Source organism: Ornithorhynchus anatinus, chromosome 10, assembly GCF_004115215.2.
Source record: "Ornithorhynchus anatinus isolate Pmale09 chromosome 10, mOrnAna1.pri.v4, whole genome shotgun sequence".
Lineage (NCBI taxonomy): Eukaryota > Metazoa > Chordata > Mammalia > Monotremata > Ornithorhynchidae > Ornithorhynchus > Ornithorhynchus anatinus.
In genome coordinates, this window is record NC_041737.1 from 52,712,504 (window position 1) to 52,731,438 (window position 18,935).

General features: G+C 55.7%; 3 protein-coding genes across 4 annotated transcripts; 1 reads left to right on the top strand and 2 right to left on the bottom strand.

The window, feature by feature from the left end:
* Positions 1-1,366: 1,366 nt before the first annotated feature.
* On the bottom strand, positions 1,367-8,723 carry PRPF31 (pre-mRNA processing factor 31). Its single transcript, XM_029074248.1, has 14 exons — positions 8,642-8,723; positions 7,835-8,019; positions 7,644-7,704; positions 7,338-7,421; positions 6,107-6,204; positions 5,767-5,873; positions 5,500-5,669; positions 4,024-4,181; positions 3,407-3,496; positions 2,920-3,047; positions 2,722-2,794; positions 2,131-2,259; positions 1,889-1,987; positions 1,367-1,631 (listed from the first exon to the last, which is right to left on the bottom strand). Exons 2-14 carry the CDS (start codon positions 8,009-8,011, stop codon positions 1,506-1,508), a joined length of 1,500 nt encoding a protein of 499 aa, XP_028930081.1. The 5' UTR covers positions 8,012-8,019; positions 8,642-8,723; the 3' UTR covers positions 1,367-1,505.
* A 154-nt stretch (positions 8,724-8,877) lies between these two features.
* Positions 8,878-14,538, top strand: TFPT (TCF3 fusion partner). 2 transcript variants are annotated; one of them, XM_029072766.2, is made up of 5 exons: positions 8,878-9,219; positions 12,372-12,442; positions 12,879-12,948; positions 13,070-13,315; positions 13,671-13,714. In XM_029072766.2, the coding sequence occupies exons 1-5, from the start codon at positions 8,965-8,967 to the stop codon at positions 13,701-13,703; spliced, it is 675 nt and encodes a 224-aa protein (XP_028928599.1). In that variant the 5' UTR covers positions 8,878-8,964; the 3' UTR covers positions 13,704-13,714. The 2 variants fall into 2 exon arrangements, with proteins under 2 accessions (XP_028928599.1, XP_001512352.1); XM_001512302.6 differs by lacking the exon at positions 13,671-13,714 and adding an exon at positions 14,386-14,538 and having other exon boundaries at positions 8,885-9,219.
* A 635-nt stretch (positions 14,539-15,173) lies between these two features.
* On the bottom strand, positions 15,174-17,128 carry NDUFA3 (NADH:ubiquinone oxidoreductase subunit A3). The gene is made up of 4 exons (XM_029074289.2): positions 17,033-17,128; positions 16,827-16,901; positions 15,443-15,520; positions 15,174-15,367 (listed from the first exon to the last, which is right to left on the bottom strand). Exons 1-4 carry the CDS (start codon positions 17,040-17,042, stop codon positions 15,276-15,278), a joined length of 255 nt encoding a protein of 84 aa, XP_028930122.1. The 5' UTR covers positions 17,043-17,128; the 3' UTR covers positions 15,174-15,275.
* Positions 17,129-18,935: the final 1,807 nt, after the last annotated feature.

Sequence of the window (18,935 nt, forward strand, 5' to 3'; positions counted from 1 at the left end):
CATCCATCCATCCATCCATCCATCCATTGGTATTGATTGTGCGCTTACTGTGTACGGAGCACTGGACTGGGAAAGTATAATTCGGCAAATGCTCCCCGCGGAAGACCATGGTTTAGCGGAAAGAGCCCGGGCTTGGGAGTCGGAGGACGTGAGTTCTAATCCCCACTCCTCCACTTGTAATAATAATAGTAATGTTGGTATTTGTTAAGCGCTTACGATGTGCCGAGCACTGTTCTAAGCACTGGGGGAGATACAGGGGAATCGGATTGTCCCACGCGGGGCTCACATTTTTTAATCCCCATTTTTCCAGATGAGGTCACTGAGGCACAGAGAAGTGGAAGTGACTTGCCCGAGGTCACACAGCAGAGACGGGGCAGAGCCAGGATTAGAACCCACGACCTCTCCCAAGCCCGGGCTCTTTCCACTGAGCCACGCTACTCGTCTGTTGTGTGACCCTTAACTCCTCTGTGCCTCAGTTCCTTCCTCTATAAAATGGGGGTTAAGACCGTGAGCCCCACGGGGGACAACCTGATGACCTTGCGTCTACCCCAGTGCTTAGAACAGTGCTTGGCAGAGAGTAAGCACTTAACAAATACCATCATTATCATTCTTAAGGCCCTGGCCGGAAAGCAGATTCAGACCTCCCTCCGCTCCCACCCCCACCACCTCCCCCCAGCTTCGGTATCGCCCTCCCATTCACCACTGGTCCGACTGGTCGTTGTCACTCAACAACCCACGGGCCCGGGGGAAAAAAGCAAGGAGGTAGATTGGTCGGTAACGACCTGGTCCTGGGAACAAGGTGCTGGAGGAAGGGCCGGGTGGAGAGAGGTGGCGGAGGGGAGAGCGCAGAGAGGGCGAGGAGCGGGCAGCTGCCATCCGACCACGCCGGGTCTGCCCAACCAATTATGCCAGGTGCTCCAGACTTGCAGATCCAGCAACTCACTAGGACCCCGGTGTCCCCGGCCTGCGAACGGCCAAGGCAAGGAGCTGACTTAATATTAACATTAATGATAATAATTCCAGTGTCTGTTAAGTACTTACTGTGTGCCAGGCACTGCACTAAGCGCCGGGGTGGATCCAAGACAATCGGGTTCATAGTCTTCATCCCCGTTTTACAGATGAGAAGACTAAGGCCCAGAGAAGTGAGGTGACTTGCCCCAGGTCACGCAGCAGACAAGCGGCCGAGCTAGGATTAGAACCCACGACCTCCGACTCCCAAGCCCGTGCTCTTTCCACTGAGCCACGCTGCTTCTCATTAGAAACCAGAACCTTCCGACTCCCGGGCCCGGGCTCCGTCCATTACGCCGTGCTGCTTCTCTGACTCGGGCAACCCGCTCTGGGCTCGAACTTCCAGGCTGGTCTGATGTGTAGGTTTAAATTAGTACTTTAATGGGTTTTTCCTAAAAATTACAAAAAAGGAAGTGATACACATAAGCCCAGCTCGGGAAAGCACCCCTTTCCCCATCACGCTGTTCCAGTCTCTGTCGGTCCCCATCCCGGGCTCTTCAGGTGGACATGATGCCGCTCTTCTCGCCCTTGACTTTAAGGAACTCGGCCATGCTGGAGAAGTATTTCTGATTGGCCTCGGCTACCTTCTTCTCCGCTGCCTGCGGATTCACGATCTCCAAGCCCTGCAGCCCGGGGGGACAGGAGGGGTGAGGTGGGGGCGGTTACATGCCGAGTACCCTGCTGCTCTCAGTAATGATATTAATAATAATAATGTTGGTATTTAAACGCTTATTATGTGCAGTACCCCGCCTGGCCTCCCTGGGACCGCGGTTGGAAGGGAGGGGGAGGTGACGGGAAGGGGATGGGGGAAGAGGTTGAGGAACAGGGGCCGTGGGAGCAGAAGAGGGGAGGTGGAGGAGGGTCTGAAGACTAGAGGTACCTGCAAGGGGGTGAAGGCGACGCTGGAAGCTGTGCCTGAGGAGCGGTCCCGGATAGTCGATTTTCCACCGTACACTACGCTCTGTTTCTGCAGTGTCCGCTGAGGGGGAGGGAAGGGGGAAGAAAAGAGAAGGACATCCCTTTCCGCCCCAAATCTTCCCCACTCCACCCCCTAGACACGCCTCTTCGACGCGGCCTTTCCGCCTCCCCAACTCCCCCACTATCCCTCTCCCGCATCCCCACCTGTAAGGTCTTGGAGATCCGGGCTTTAGTGGCCTCGTTGACCTGTGTCTGCCGCACCCGCCCGCTCCCCGACTTGCCCAGGTGGCCCAGGCTGAAGCCGAGGTCCTCCTGGTAGGCGTCCTCCTCGATCTGGGGCAGACCGATGGGGTACAGTGAGTGGAGGGAGGAGAGACCCGATTGGGAGGGAGGGAAATCAAGGCTGAGGGAAGAAGGGGGCAGAGCCAAAGGGCTGGGGAAGACGGTGTGGAGGATGAGGTGCTGAAGGTCGGGGCTCACCTGGAGGGGCTTCCCGGGACCCCAGGGTCGGGGGGGAGGGAGAAAAGGAAGAAGTGGACCCCATCCCACCTCAGGGCTTAGAGTTCTCGGAGGACAGGAGTGCTACTGATGCCTGTCTACTTTTTTGATTTGTTGTCCGTCTCCCCCTGCTAGACTGGGAGCCCGTTGTTGGGTAGGGATTGTCTGTCTGTTGCCCAACAGTACTTTCCCAGCGCTTAGTCCAGTGCTCTGCACACAGTAAGCGCTCAATAAATACGATTGAATGAATGGATTAAGGGGAGAGGAGAAAGGACTGGGGGGAGGAAAGCTCCGGACCTCTCCGAAGCTCATGCGGTTGGCCTGCTTGCGGATTTCGGTGAGGCCCAGCCGCTCCTTCATCTTGCGGTACCTGGGGGGAGCCGGGGGGGGGGGGGAACGAACCAGCCGGGGACGTGAGGAGGTAGGCGGCCCAGGCCCCCGCTCCCCTCTCCTTAGCCTGCCCCTCCCCTCCGCCGGCCACCCCATCTCACCGACCTGCGCCCGCCCCTCTTCTTCCGCTGGCCGTCCAGCGGCGCCGGGAGCGGCTTCACCTGCTTCACGGGCGGCGGCTCCTGCCACTTGTCGAACTTGCGCTCGATCTCCTCCTTCAGCTCAAATCCCACCTGGGGCGGGGAAGAGACGCTCAGCTGAGAGACCAAGCTAAGCATTCTGAAGGGCCCCAACTAAGGGGGGCCTCTCCCCCGACCTCGCACTAAATCGTATTTATTGAGCGCTTACTGTGTGCAGAGCACTGGACTAAGCGCTTGTAAATTTCAATCCAGCAATAAAGAGAGACAATCCCCGCCCAACCCGGGCTTAGAGTCTTGTTAAGCACTTACTACGTGCAAGGGACTGTACTAAGCTCTGGATCCCCTCCTGCCTCCCTCGGTTCTCTGCCCCCGCCTTTCCCACTAACCCCCCCCAGACCTCCTTCTCCCTTCCCTCTCCCCTTCACCCAAGCCCCGGCCCTCTAACTCGGAACCTTCCCCTCCGGGCTCTCGTGGAAACTGTCCACCCGGGCGGCCAGCGTGCACTTGGCAGCCACCAGACGCGCTGCTTTCCGTCGCAGGTCCTGGGTGGGAGACACAGTCACAATAATGATGATAATAATACTGATAAATGGTGACATTTATTAATACCACGAGAAGCAGTGTGGCTTAGTGGCAAGAGCACCGGCTTGCGAGGCAGAGGACGTGGGTTCTAATCCCACTCTGCCACTTGTCTGCTGTGTGACAGTGGGCAAGTCACTTCTCTGGGCCTCAGTTACTTCATCTGTAAAATGGGGATTAAGACTGTGAACCCTATGTGGGGCAATCTGATGACCTTGTATCTATCCCAGAGCTTACAACGGTGCTTGGCACACAGTAAGCGCTTAACGATTACCATTATTATTATAATTGTTTGGTGCTTACTATGTGCCAGGCACCGTACTAAGCGCTGAGGCGGATACAGGGTCCCCTGAGAGGGGCCCGGGAGAGGAAAGGTCCCTCGGGTCCTCCCCGTCTCCACCCCACCGACTGGAGAGCCTCACGGCTGGGGGGGTGGGGGGCGCGGCGGGGAGAGGGAAGCAGAGCCGGGGAGGGGGTGAGAGGCGGCTACCGGGGGCAGCGACTGGACGATGTCACTGTGATAGATGTAGCCCGTGTGGGGCAGCACCGAGGTGCTGGAGAAGCCGGACAGCGTCTTCCGCTGGGCCCCGAGGAGCATGATGTTACAGGCCGGCATCTTGGAGAGATTGGTCAGGCCCCCTGCCACGCCTAGGGGAGACAACCGAAACGACTTATTAAATACCTGTGGGTAGAGAGCTGTACTAAACGCCTGGAAGACTATATTGCTGGTAGGCACGTTCCCTGCCCTCAAGGAGCTTACAACCTAGCAGGGGATTGGATCCAAAAATCATTTCCAGACAGAAAGGAGAAGTAAATATATATCTATATATCTATCTATATATCTATATATATATGTATATATGTATGTATACATGTCACAGGTTAGCTGACAAGATAAAGCAGCGGGTCCTAGGGAAAAGGGCCCGGGCCTGGGAGCCAGAGGACCCGGGTTCTAGTCCTGCCTCTGCCACTTGTCTGCTGTGTAACCTTGGGCAAGTCACTTTACTTCTCTAGGCCTCTGTTACCTCATCTGTAAAATGGGGATTAAATCCTCCTCCCTCCTACTTAGACTGTGAGCCCCACATGGGACAGAGAATGTGTCGAACCACAAGAAGCAGTGTGGCTTAGTGGCTAGAGCACTGGCCTGGGAGTCAGAAGGACCTGAGCTCTAATCCCAGCTCTGCCACTTCCAATCAATCAATCCAATCATTTATTGAGCACTTATTGTATGCAGAGCACCATGGTAAGCCCTTGGGAGAGTACAATATGACAATGAAACAGTTGGTAGACACATTTCCTGCCCACAGTGAGCTTAAGGTCTAGAGTGGGAGGCAGGCAAGGAGGTACATACAATACATACAATTACAAGGAGGTAAATACACTTGTCTGCTGGGTGACCTTGGGCAAGTCAATTCGCTTCTGTGCCTCGGTTCCCTGCTCTGTAGAATGGGGATGGGGACTGTGAACCCCACGCGGAACGTGGACTGTGTTCAACGATTAGCTTGTATATACCCCAGTTTGCATGTACCTTAGTACAGTGCCTGGCACACTTGAGTGCCATGTATAGAAGGGCCCCGGGTGGCTTTGCCTGTCTGCAGAGTTGGCAGGGATGGAAGGACAAGCTTATCGGGACGGGCGGGTGGCCGGGGCCCAGTTACCGGGGAGGAACAGGATGCCCCTGGGGACAGTGGTGGTGGGAACGGAGTAGGGAGTGGTGGGTCTGGGAGGCAGAAGGTCACGGATTCTAATCCCGGCTCCGCCACTTGTCTGCTGTGTGGCCTTAGGCAAATCACTACACTTCTCTGGGCCTCAATTACCTCCTCTGTCAAATGGGGAATAAGACTGTGAGCCCCAAATTGGACTGTGTCCGACCCGATTTGCTTGTATCCAGCCCAGCCCTTAGTGCAGTGCCTGGCACATAGAAAGCGCTTAACCGATACCAGATCTGACCCCGGGGGGGCCTCACCCATGATCTTGGCAGCAGCCGAAGCCCCGATGATGAGCGACAGATTGGGCGCGATGAAAGACATGCGGGACTCCACGTACTCGTAGATGCGGTGCTTGGACGCGTTGAGCTCCAGGGCCATGTCACAAGCCTCCTCCAGCCGCTCCAGCTCCTCCTCTGAGAGCTGCTGCCTGGGAGGGCCAGAAGGGCTTAAACATCCCCACCCTCCTCCATTCCCCGCCAAGCCTGCCCTCCCCGGGACCTCCCCCCGGCCCCCAGGCCCCGCACCCTTGCGTGGTGGAGGCGGTGACGCTGACGACCATTATGGTGGCGTTGGTCAGGATCTGCTGCAGGTTCTCGTTGTTCTTACATTTATCCAGGCTGTTCCCCAGCTCCTGAGGGAGAGAGGAGGGGGGCAGAGGGGAGGAAGAGGACGGCCCACGGATGGTAGCCATCCTCCCCGCCACGGACACGGATTCGAAAAAAGACAAGTATAGGAGTGGTAAGGGGGCCGGCAGGGCCACGGGAGAGAGGGAGTTGGGATCGGCTAGGAGGTGATTATAAGAGGACTCTGAAGGCGGGGCCGCTTTCTTCCCCTCCTTCCCCAGCGACTCCCGTCTCTCCCAACCTTCACGGTGCGGATGTAGTCCAAGGCGCTGGGCACCAGGGACTCCAACTCCGGAAAGCGCTTCGAGTATTTGTCCCTGATGAACTTGTGGATGATGTCTGGCAAGTGGCGGGGAAGGGAACAGAAAGGCCGTCAGAGATCCGGGGTAGGGGAAATCAACCCGTGCTGTTTACTGAGCGCTTAGTGTGTGGAGAGCACCATACAGAGCGCTTAGGAGATTACGATCCAAAAGAGTTGGAAGGCACGAGCTCTGCCCTCAAGGAGTTTAAAGTCTAGTACATTGGTAGGGGATGGGAGAAGCGCTTAACAAATACCATCATATGATTATGATGATGAAGGGTCTTAGGGGTCCCTTTTTAGGGCTCCCTCCCCACCCCCATGTTTGCCTGGTAGGAAGAGTATCAGGCTGAATGGGCATCAAAACGGATACAGGGAAGGCCCGGGGGGAGTCTTGTGCCCGTCTCAATCAATCAATCAATCAATCGGATATGAGGGTTGGCAGACACGTTCCCTGCCCACAACAAGCTTTCGGTCTAGAGGGAAGCTTCCCATCTCCTAACCCATCCACTGCCTGAGTTCCACCAGGAACAGTGGCTCCCACCTGGGACCGGCTCCCGCGCACGGGCGAAACCACTGCACGTTGTGCTAACTCTTAAGCGCTTACTATCGGCTCAGCACCGTACTGAGCGTTGGGGTAAATCCGAGTCAATCGGGTTGGACACCGATTCCCTGCCTCACCTGGGGATCCCAGTCTAAGGCAGAGGGAGAAACAGCGATCGAAACCCCGATTTACAGATGAGGAAACTGAGGCACCGAGAAGTTAAGTGACTGGAGCAAGGTCACGCAGCCGGGAAGTGGCGGAGCTGGGATCGAAACCCTGGTCCTCTGACTCCTTCCCAGATCCGTGTTTTTTCCACTGGGCCACTCTGCCTTGCAGGTGGGCATGCGTCCCAAGTCCTAGGGAGTGCCCTGAGGGGGTCTGATCCAAGAGAGGCTGGGCCATCCCGCTTAGGCGTCCCCCAAAAGTCCCTCAGCCCCACACCTCTGACAGTCCCCACGAAAAGCACCCGCAGCTACTTTGATCCTTCTCTAGACCGTAAGCTGACTGTGGGCAGGGAATGTGTCTGTTTATTATTGTGCTGCACTCTCCCAAGCACTTAGTACTCAATAAATACGACTGACAGACAGACTTTGGGCCACCGGGACCCCTCTTTTCTCCACCGGGACTCACTCAGCTCATTCTCAATCTCCACGGTCAGGTTGTTGGCGTCCACGATGACTCGATATTCAGGGGCGGCTTCCACAGGGCCCAGCACTGAGGGTAGAAACGCAGTCGCTGCCCACTGCCCCTTTCCTCCCAAGCCCCATAAGACATACAACTCCCAATTTCTCCCCACCGAGAGAAGATGGTTTTGGCGGGTGACTGGCGGGGAGGGTCACGGAGGCAAAGTCTCAGTTTCTCTAGGCGGGGAAGGGGTTGCTGGCCCTGGGGTAGAGGAGGGAGCGAATCAGGCGGTAAAGGGAAGAGGTCAGTCACCTTCGGAAGCCTTGGCTTGCTTACTGATGTACTCTTCGATCTTCACCATGATCTCCGCGAACTGACGGGGGTTGAAAGGAATCTCAGAGACGGATCCTCAGCTCTGGCCCTCCATGCTCCCCGGCCTGGCCCCCGGGAAGCCCCCAGCCTCGTCCTCCCCCGACCCTGGGGGGGTCTCACCCGCTCCCCACCATCTTGCTGTCCCACAGCTTGGCGATGCTCTTGACCGAGTCCCCGCTCAGGTCCAGCTGCATTTCCTCCTGCACATCCTCGATGGCCGGTTCCTCTTCTTCCTCCCCGTAGCTGCCTCCCTCCTCCTCCTCCGCCGCCTCCTCCAGGTCTGCCAGGAGCTCATCTGCCAGGGACATCTTCAAACCTAATGGGGGAGGGGGGTGAGCAAGAGGGCAGACCCCTGGCCCGGCACACCGTCCCTCAAATCCACCAACCACACTCCCCCCTCACCCCCAAGCCCTAGTGAAGGCTCACCTCCTCCAAGAAGCCTTCCCAGACTAAGCCCCCCTTTTCCTCAGCTCCCCTCCATGTCGCCCTGACTCGCTCCCTTTGCTCTCCCCCCTCTCCCCCCGTCCCCCAGCACTTGTGTATAGCTGCACATATCTACAAGTCTATTTATATTGATGCCTGTCTACTTTTGATGTCTGTCTCCCCCCCTTCTAGACTGTAAGCCCGGCGTGGGCAGGGATTGTCCTTCTCTATTGCTGAATTGCACTTTCGTAGAGTGCTCTGCACCCAGTAAACGCTCAGTTTCCCTCCCTCCACTGGACTCTCAGAATAATAACGGTGATAATAATGACGGTTCTTCCCTCGTTCACATTTACTGAGCGCTTATTGCGTGCAGCACACTGTACTAAGCGCTTGGAGATTACAATCCAGCAACAGAGAGACCATCCCTCCCCCCCCACCCCGGTTTTAGGATCTTGCTAAGCGCTTACTACGTGCAAGACACTGTACTAAGCGCTGGATCCCCGCGCATCCCTCACCGGTTCCCACGCAATCGCCGGTCTGCAGCGGGCGGCGCACGCGGACACCGTCACTCAGGCCGCTGCCCGGCGCGCGAAGAAGACGTCACATCCGGCCAGAGGCCCGGTGGGGACTACATCTCCCAGAACGCCCCAGCGCCGGACTACACCTCCCAGAATCCCCCCCGGCGCCGGACTACATCTCCCAGAACCCCCGGGGGGGCCCGAGCGCCTCCGGCCCGCGGCGATTGGCGCGCGGGGCCCGGCGGGAAATGTAGTCCGCCGTTGCGGGAGGCGAGCGGGAGCCGGTTCGGGGTCTCGGCGGGTCCCGGGCCGGGCGCACGATGGCCGGGGTGGGCTTCGAGGAGTTCTCGGCGCCGCCGGGCTCGGAGCTGGCGCTGCCGCCGCTGTTCGGCGGCCACATCCTGGAGAGCGAGCTGGACACGGAGGTGGAGTTCGAGGCGGGCGGGCTGGGCGGGGCCGGCCTGCGGGAGCGGGACGAGGAGGAGGAGGCGGCCCGGGGCCGGCGCCGCCGCCAGCGCGAGCTCAACCGCAGGAAGTACCAGGCGCTCAGCCGCCGCTGCCGGGACATCGAGCAGGTCCGGGGCACCCCGGGCGGGCACCTCTCCTTCCTCCGCAGCGGCAGCATCCCGCAGGGTGCGGTATTTGTCGAGCGCTTGCCCAGGGGCCCGAGCACTGGGCTGAGCGCCGGCCGCCAATCTCTTCCCCTCTGCAGAGCCCTCCTGGGAGCTCCCCTCCTCCAGGAGGCCTTCCCAGGCTCAGCCCTCCCTGCCGCACTATATATTCGTTATCGCTCTGTTTTGCTCATGAGGTGTATAGATCCAGGATTCCATTTATCTTGATGAGATTGACGCCAGACTACTTGTTGTGCACCTCTTCCCCTCTCCAAAGCCCTACTGAGAGCTCCCCTCCTCCAGGAGGCCTTCCCAGGCTCTGCCCTCCCTGCCGCACTATATATTCGTTATTGCTCTGTTTTGCTCATGAGGTGTATAGATCCAGGATTCCATTTATCTTGATGAGATTGACGCCAGACTACTTGTTGTGTACCTCTTCCCCTCCCAAGCCCTAGTGAAGGCTCACCTCCTCCAAGAGGCCTTCCCAGACTAAGCCCCCCTTTTCCTCAGGTCCCCTCTGCATCACCCTGACTCGCTCCCTTTGCTCTACCTCCACCTCCCCATCCCACAGCACTTGTGTATATAAATAGATATCTATAATTCTATTTATACTGATGCCTGTTTACTTGTTTTGATGTCTGTCTCCCCACTTCTAGACTGTAAGCCCGGTGTGGGCCGAGATTGTCTCTCTATTGCTGAATTGCCAAGTGTTTAGTAGAGTGCTCTGCACCCAGTTAACGCTCAGTAAATACGACTGAATGAGTCAGGCACTGGTATTTATTGGGCGCTTACTATGTGCAGAACACTGTCCTCAGCGCTTGGTAAGTACAACAGAAGAAGCAGGCCCATTCCCTGCCCACAACAAGCTTAGAGTCCAGATGGGGGAGAACTGTCACTTCTCAGTTCTCTCAACTCTCACTCCCTGTTTTCCCTCCTGTTTGGTCTGTGAGCTCCATGTGCATGGCTTAGTGGAAAGAGCACGGGCTTGGGAGCCAGAGGTCGTGGGTTCTAATCTCAGCTCTGCCACTTGATGGTATGTGGTAAGCGCTTACTATGTGCCAAGCACTGTTCTTGGGGTAGGTCAAGGAAAGCAGGTTGTCCCACGTGGGGCTCACGGTCTTCATCCCCATTTTGCAAATGAAGTCATTGAGGTCCAAACTTAAGTGACTTGCCCAAGGTCACACAGCAGACGTGTGGGGGAGCGGGGATTAGAACCCACGTCCCCTGACTCCCAAGCCCAGGCTCTTACCATTAGGCCATGCTGCTTCCCAGCTGACACTTGTTAGCTGTGTGGCTTTGGGCAAGTCCCTTCACTTCTCTGGGCCTCAGTGACCTCATCTGTGAAATGGGGATGAAGACTGAGCCCCAGGTGGGACACCCTGATGACCTTGTATCTATCCCAGCGCTTAGAACAGTGCTTGGCACACAGTAAGGGCTTCACAAATACCATCGTTATTATTAAATAGGGACTGTGACCAACCTGATTAGCTTGTACCTATTCATTCAATCATATTTATTGAGCGCTTACTATGTGCAGAGCACTGGACTATGTGCTTCGAAATGTACAACTGGGCAACAGATAGAGACAGTCCCTGCCCAACAACGGGGTCGGAGTCTTTGCGTGCTTACTGTGTGCAGAGCACCGTACTAAGCGCTTGGAATGGACAAGTCGACAACAGATAGAGACCAACCCTGCCCAACGACGGGCTCACAGTCCAAACGGGGGAGACGGACAACAAAAGAGGTAGTCCGGCGTCAATATCAGGATACACAGAATCCTGGATATATACACCTCATTACAAAATAAATAGAGTAATAAAGAATATCTACAGGTATGCACAAGTGGGGAGGGGAAGGGCAGAGGGAAAGGGAGGGCTGAGTCCGGGAAGGCCTCTTGGAGGAGGTGAGCCTTCACTAGGGCTTGGGAGGGGAGTGTGGTTGTTTGGTGGATTTGAGGGTGTTCCAGGTCAGAGGTAGGACATAGGCCAGGGGTCGACGGTGGGACAGGAGAGAACGAGGCCCAGGGAGGTTAGCATCAAAAGAGCGGAGTGTGTGCTGGGATGGAGAAGATTGACCCCCAGCATCTAACCTCTCCACTTAATACTTGCCAACTACCACTTCATAATCACCTAAGCGCTTGCTCTGTGTCTTGCAAGAACTCTCTTGCACTGTGCTTCTTGCTGGGGTGGCTACGATCAGATCAGACACCCCCCTGCCCAATGTGGGGCATGCTGTCCAAAAGGGAGGGAGAACAGGTATTTAATCTCTGAGGTATAGAGAAGTTAATGGCCTAGTGGAAAGAGCACGGGCCTTGGAGTCAGGACCTGGGTTCTAATCTGCTCTGCCACTTGTGTGCTGCGTGACCTTGGGAAAATCACTTCACTTCTCTGGACCTCAGTCACCTCATTTGTAAAATGAGGATTAACACCCGTGAGCCCTGTGTGGGTCAGTTGACTGCCTCCAACCCGCTTGTCTTAATAATTGTGGTATTTGTTAAGTGCTTACTATTTGTCAAACACTGTTCTAAATGCTGGGGGTAGATAAACGATCAGCACGTTCCACATGGTGCTCAGATTGTAAATAGAAGGGAAAGCAGGTATTGAATCCTGTTCTTCTCTTGTTTCGTTGTTATCTTGTATCTATCCAGGTGCTTAATACAGGGTCTGGCGCATAGTAAATGCACACATAAACTGTAAGAAATAAAAGCTGTGACTTGCCCAAGATCACATGGCTGGTAGGCAGCAGAGCTAATTAGAATCCAGGCTCTTGACTCAAAGGCCTGTGCTCTTTCCACTCGGCCATACTGCTTCTCTGTGTTCTTCTGCACCAGCTAAATCCTTACATTACAACCCCTGGGGCACTTATCTTATTTTCAATGTTACTGCTCCCCTCTGTCATTTAATGGTCTGTTTCTCCAGCCAGACTGTAAAGCCCTTGAGGGGAGAGATGGTCTCCTAAGCACTTAGTACAGTCCTCTGCACTCAGTAGGTGCTCAATAGAGGCTATCGATTGGACGGTGGGGGCTGGGGACGTAGTTTTGTTAAAATCCAGCTTATGCAGTTAAAAGGCAGCTTCCTCCCCTCCCCACCATCTGTATTCTGCTTCCCCCACCCCAGGTAAATGAGCGTGTCCTCAATCGGCTCCACCAGGTCCAGAGGATCACCCGGAGATTGCGGCAGGAGCGGAGGTAAGAGCTCCTTTCCCCCACCCCCAATGGCAGCTTCCACATTGTCTGCCCCTCTGGGTGCTGGACCCCCCACCCCTGGTTCAGCACCATCACCTTCCTCACCAATCCAATTTCCCACCCATCTTCATTGTCCTTGGTCCCAGTACTTCCCGTCTCTGCCTCCTTCTATGTCACCTCATTTCCTTCTGCTCTATTTCCCTTCCCCCTTGGTCACGCCTGCTCCAGTACTTTCAGCAAAAACCCTCGGGGCCCCCCTCGCTCTCTTCTGCGCCATCCCAGAAGGGAGGCAGTGAAGGGCCCTGGCTCCAGCCCACCCCCTTCATCAGCCCACTGGACAGCTGACAGGTCGGAGGCCCTCCCTGGGCTGGGGTCTGTGTCTCCATGCCCCCTTCCCCGGCCCCATCACTCACCGTCACACCCCTTGACTTCCCTGCAGGTTCCTCATGAGAGTCCTCGACTCTTATGGTGACGACTACAGGAAAAGTCAGTTCACCATCGTCCTGGAGGTGAGAGCCAGGGGTCGAGGGGAGGTTGGAGCGAGCTGGAAGCGCCTGGATGGGGTCTTTGTGGGGGCAGAACCCTTGGGTCTTGAGGGACCCGACCAAGTCCCACCCTGTCTCCTTCCAGGATGAGAGCAGTCACGGTCCTGACGCCCCAACCCCAGGCAACGCAGAGAATGAGCCGCCTGAGCGGGAGGGGCTGTCCCCGGGGGGACTCCCGCGGAGACCCCCCGGACCTCCCGTCGGGGGGACCCTGGAACCCAGTAGCCCTACTCCAGGGGAGGGCCCCAGTGGGAGGAAGAGGCGCCGAACCCCCCGAGACGGACGCAAGACAGGAGCCGGGCTCCTGCCACCGGAGCTCGGCCCCGGTCAGGTGAGACGCAACGGGTGATAGCGGGGGCAGAGCCAAAGGACAGAGGAAATGTTTGGGGGGGGGGGGCCCAGCCTCACTGAGATAAGCAAACAAGTGCCGTGGTCACTGAACGGACCAGAGCCGAGTGGATCCAACCCCTGCAGAGTAGCTGGTGGAGGGGTTTTCCGGTGCGGGCATTTTGGGAAGAGGAGGGAGGAGAGCATTTCAAACAGCTAGGAAGTGCTGTAATAATAATAATAATGTTGGTATTTGTTAAGCGCTTACTATGTGCCGAGCACTGTTCTAAGCGCTGGGGAGATACAGGGTAATCAGGTTGTCCCACGTGAGGCTCACCGTCTTCATCCCCATTTTACAGATGAGGCCACTGAGGCACCGAGAAGTGAAGTGACTTGCCCAAAGTCACACATCTGACAGGTGGCGGAGCCGGGATTAGAACCCATGACCTCTGACTCCTAAGCCCGGGCTCTTTCCTTGTCCCTGTGGGTCAAGGGAGCTGGGAGCCATGACTGTGAGGCAAGTAGGCTTGGATGCAGTAGTCACCCGCAAGGAGGGGGAAATGAGGACAGCTGAGTGTCAAATCTGCCTTCCCCCTTAACTGTCGAAACTCATCCTGGTGGATTTCAGTGGCAAGGGGGATCCGCTCTGGTGGATCCGGGGAGGAGAGTACAGCACGGCCGAATTAGCAGACACGTCCCCTGCCCAGAGCCAACTTGCAGTCTACAAACCGGTACCTTGCCACCTCATCCGTAAAATGAGGATTAAGACTGTGAGCCCTATGTGGGACGGGGACTGTGTCCAACCTGATTATCTTAAATCTACCCCAGCGCTTAGCAGAAGACCCGGCCCAAAGGAGCACTTAGAAAGACGGTGATTCCCGTTGTTAGGTGGGGGAAACAGACAGAGAGCAGGCTGCGGGAAAGGAGCGGCGAGGTGACGTGAGAATTGAGGGGGAGAAGGTGGGGATGGAGACTTTATTTAGGGAGACAGGGGAGGGGCTGGGGAAGTTGGGGTGCGGGGGATCGAAAAAGAAGCATTTTTGACTACTGCCCTCTTGCCTCCCTTCCCCGCAGATCAAAACCGAAGACGATTTTGGCTTTGAACCCGAAGAAACGCTGGGCTCGAGCTGGGCCTCCCGGGGCTCTGACAAGCTGCTCCAGTATCCCGGCCTGGTCAGTCCTCCCTTTGACTGACACCCCAGACAATAAACACCTTCCCGCCCTTCACTACGGCCTTCTTGTGCTTTGGGGGGGGGGGTGTCCTGAAGATGGGGGAGATATTAATGATGATGGTACTTGCTAAGTGCTCACTATGTGCCAAGCACTATTCTAAGCGCTGGGGTAGATACAAGGTAATCAGAGTGTCCCACGTGGGGCTCACAGTCATAATTCCCATTCCCCCACCTCCCCCTTAATAATAATGATGATGGTATTTGCTAAGCGCTTACTATGTGCCCAGCACTGTTCTAAGTGCTGGAGTAGATACAAGCTAATCAAGTTTTCCCACATGGGGCACACAGTCATAATTCCCATTTCCCCACCTCCCCCATCCCCTATACCGTCCCAACGGGTCCCTCCCCTCTCCCCAAATAATGACGATGGTATTTGCTAAGCGCTTACTATGTGCCAAGCACCGTTCTAAGCGCCGTAGATACAAGCTAGTCAGGTTGTCCCCCATGGGGCTCAGTCATAAATGAGGATATGAAGACTGTGAGCCTCACGTGGGACAACCTGATTACCCTCTATCTACCCCAGAGCTTAGAACAGTGCTCGGCACAAAGTGCTTAACAAATACCAACATTATTCTTCTTCTTCCTGTTCCCCCGCCTCCCCCGTCCCCAAATGGTCTCTCACAACACCTGTTCCGGATTGGGGAGGTGTGTCGGGGGGAGGAATTAGTCTTTTATTTCTTAGGGGCGGGCGGGAGGTCCAGCATGGCGGGGAGGGGTCCGGCCGCCGGCCGCTCACATGTTCTTCAGCCAGTCCAGGTTGGGGCCCTGGGGGTCGCAGGGGTGGCTGGGCACGTCGGGCATGTTGCCATCATCGCGGACGGGCACTGTGGGGTGGGCAGGGGGTCAGCGCCGGTCCTCCGACCCACCGACCCGCCTCCCCACCCGGGGGTCCCACTCACCGGGGTAGTTGTAGGGCGTCGCGTCGTGCATCAGCCCCGAGTACTTAGTCAAGGGGCTGAGGTAGGGCAACACCAGCGCTGTGGGGGAGACAGGAATTAGGGGGAGGGTGACCGGGCGGGGGTCGCCTGTCCCGCCTTCGACCCCTGGCCCACGTCCTCCCGCTGTCCTGCAATGCCCTCCCTCCTCACCTCCGCCAAATTCTCTTCCCCTCTTCAAAGCCCTACTGAGAGCTCACCTCCTCCAGGAGGCCTTCCCACACTGAGCTTCCCCTTCCCCTCTGCTCCTCCTCCCCTCCCGCCCTCAGCACTGTGCATATTTGTATATATTATTTATTACCCTATTTATTTTGTTAATGAGGTGTATATCTCCATGATTCCAATATCTCGATGTTGTTGTCTTGTTCTGTTCTGTTTTGCTGCGCTGTCTGTCTCCCCCGTTTAGACTGTGAGCCCGTCGTCGTCCATTCCAAGCGCTTAGTCCAGTGCTCTGCACCTAGTAAGCGCTCTGTCAATACTATTGAATGAATTTATCTTGATGGCACTGACGCCTGACTACTGATGCCTGAGAAGCAGCGTGGCTCCGTGTAAAGAGCCCGGGCTTGGGAGTCAGAGGTCATGGGTTCGAATCCCAGCTCTGCCCCTTGTCAGCTGTGTGACAGTGGGCAAGTCACTTCACTTCTCTGGGCCTCAGTGACCTCATCTGCAAAATGGGGATGAGGACTGTGAGCCTCACGTGACACAACCTGATGACCCTGTCTCTCCCCCAGCGCTTAGAACAGTGCTCTGCACATACTAAGCACTTAAATACCAACATTATTCACTTCTCTGTGCCTCACTTCCCTCATCTGCAAAATGGGGATGAAGACGGTGACCCTCACGTGACACAACCTGATGACCCTGTCTCTCCCCCAGCGCTTAGAACAGTGCTCTGCACATAGTAAGCGTTTAACAAATCCCAACATTTTTATTATGAGTTGTTTTGCTCTGTCTGTCTCCCCCCGTTTGGACTGTGAGCCCGTCGTGGGGCAGGGTTGCCCAGTTGTCCATTCCAAGCTCCTAGTCCAGTGCTGCGCACATAGTAAGAACTTAATAAATATGCCTGAATGAATGGAGAAGCAGCGTGGCTCAGTGGAAAGAACTCGGACTGGGGAGGCAGGGGTCGTGGGTTCGAATCCCAGCTCTGCCCCTTAGTTGGGTGACTGGGGGCAAGTCACTTCTCTGAGCCTCAGTGACCTCATCTGCAAAATGGGGATGAAGACTGTGAGCCCCACGTGGGACCACCTGATGACCCTATATCTCCCCCAGCGCTGACAACAGTGCTCCGCACATAGTAAGCGCTTAACACATACCAACCTCATTATTATCATTATTCCGAGTGGCTCACCCAGGCTTCCGATGACCGCCGACACGGTAAGGACCGGCTCCTTGGCCCAAGACTCCTTCAGGAAGTTGGCGAACCCTGCGGGGCGGGAAGGGTCAGGCTGGGCCCGGGCCTCCCCCCTCGTTCTCCTCCCCCCGTTTTCCCTCCCGCTCCCACAGAAATCCGCCTCAAATCCGCCTGCCCTCGTCGTCCCGGACGCCCTCACTCACTCGCCGCCATCTTGGCCGTATCCCCCCCTCCCCCCCTCCCCCTACACGGCCCTCTTCGCCGCGGGGCAGGCCGGGAGTTGTAGTTCCGGGAACCCCGCCTCTCTCTCGCGAGAGTTTCCAGGCTGCGGGACGGAGACGGTGGGGCGGGGGAGGGAGGGAGCCGCGCCTGCGCACACGCGGGGCGGGCGGGGCTTGGCGGCCTTATTTGCATCCCGCGAGGGGATTGGAGGAAGGCGGGCAGGATTCGAAGGCCCGTGTCCGGGCCCGACACCTCTTTTCCCGCCAACGGCCCAAGGTCGCTCGACTCCTCCCCCTGCCGGCAATAAAGCATAACAACAACTACGGTGCCTGGGAATCATTCATTCATTCAATAGTATTTATTGAGCGCTTACTATGTGCAGAGCACTGTACTAAGCGCTTGGAATGAACAAGTCGGCAACAGATAGAGGCAGTCCCTGCCGTTTGACGGGCTTACAGTCTAATCGGGGGAGACGGACAGGCAAGAACAATGGCAATAAATATTCAATAGTATTTATTGAGCGCTTACTATGTGCAGAGCACTGTACTAAGCGCTTGGGATGAACAAGTCGGCAACAGATAGAGACAGTCCCTGCCGTTTGACGGGCTTACAGTCTAATCGGGGGAGGCGGACAGACAAGAACAATGGCAATAAATAGAGTCAAGGGGAAGAATATCTCATAAAAACAATGGAAACTAAATAGAATCAAGCGTTCACTCTGTGCTAGACGCTGTACCGAGCCCTGGATTGGACACAATAACAATAAAAGAGAAGCAGCATGGCTCAGTGGACATAGTAATAATAATAAGGTTGGTATTTGTTAAGCGCTTACTATGGGCAAAGCACTGTTCTAAGGGCTGGGGTGGTACAAGGTAATTAGGGTGCCCCATGTCGAGCTCACTGTCTTCATCCCCGTTTTAATAATAATCCTGGTATTTGTTAAGCGCTTACTATGTGCAAAGCACTGTTCTAAGCGCTGGGGGGATACAAGGTGATCAGGTTGTCCCATGTGAGACAGTTTTAATCCCCATTTTACAGATGAGGGAACTGAGGCACAGAGAAGTGAACTGACTTGCCCACAGTCACACACCAGACAAGTGGCAGATCAGGATTCGAACCCTTGACATCTGACTCCCAAGCCCGTGCTCTTTCCACTGAGCTACGTTGCTTCTCTTAATTAATTAATTAAATCTATTAATGCCTTTCTCTTCTTCTAGAATGTAAGCTCCTTTCGGACAGGGAGCGTGTCTACCACCTCTGCTGTATTGTACTCTTCCAAGTACTTAGTATATTGCTCTGCACACAGTAAGCGCTCAATAAATACCACTGATTGATATCTATCTCAGTGCGTAGTACCATGTTTGGCACTTATTTAGTTTTTAACAATACCACTATTAGATCTGCAGGGAAGGAGCCCCTCCTCAATCCCCAGTTTCCCTCACCCCCGAAGCATAAAAACATCCATCCTTCCCTTGCACTGGCTTCCATTTTTTTAATGGTATTAAAGTGCTTACTATGTGCCAGATACTGTATTAAGTGCCAGGGTAGATACAAGCTAATCGGGTTGAACCCAGTCCCTGACCCACATAGGGCTCACAGTCTTAATCCCCATTATCCAGATGAGGTAGATGAAGCACAAAAGAATCAATTAATCAATCTATTTACGGAGCGCTTACTAGGTGCAGAGCCCTGTGCTAAGTGCTTGGGAGAATACAACATAACAGAGTGGGTAGACATTAAGTGACATACTCAAGGTCACACAGCAGACAAGTGTGTGGCTCAGTGGAAGAGCCCAGGCTTGGGAGTCAGAGGTCATGGGTTCGAATCCGGGCTCTGCCACTTGTCAGCTGGGTGACTGTGGGCAAGTCACTTCACTTCTCTGTG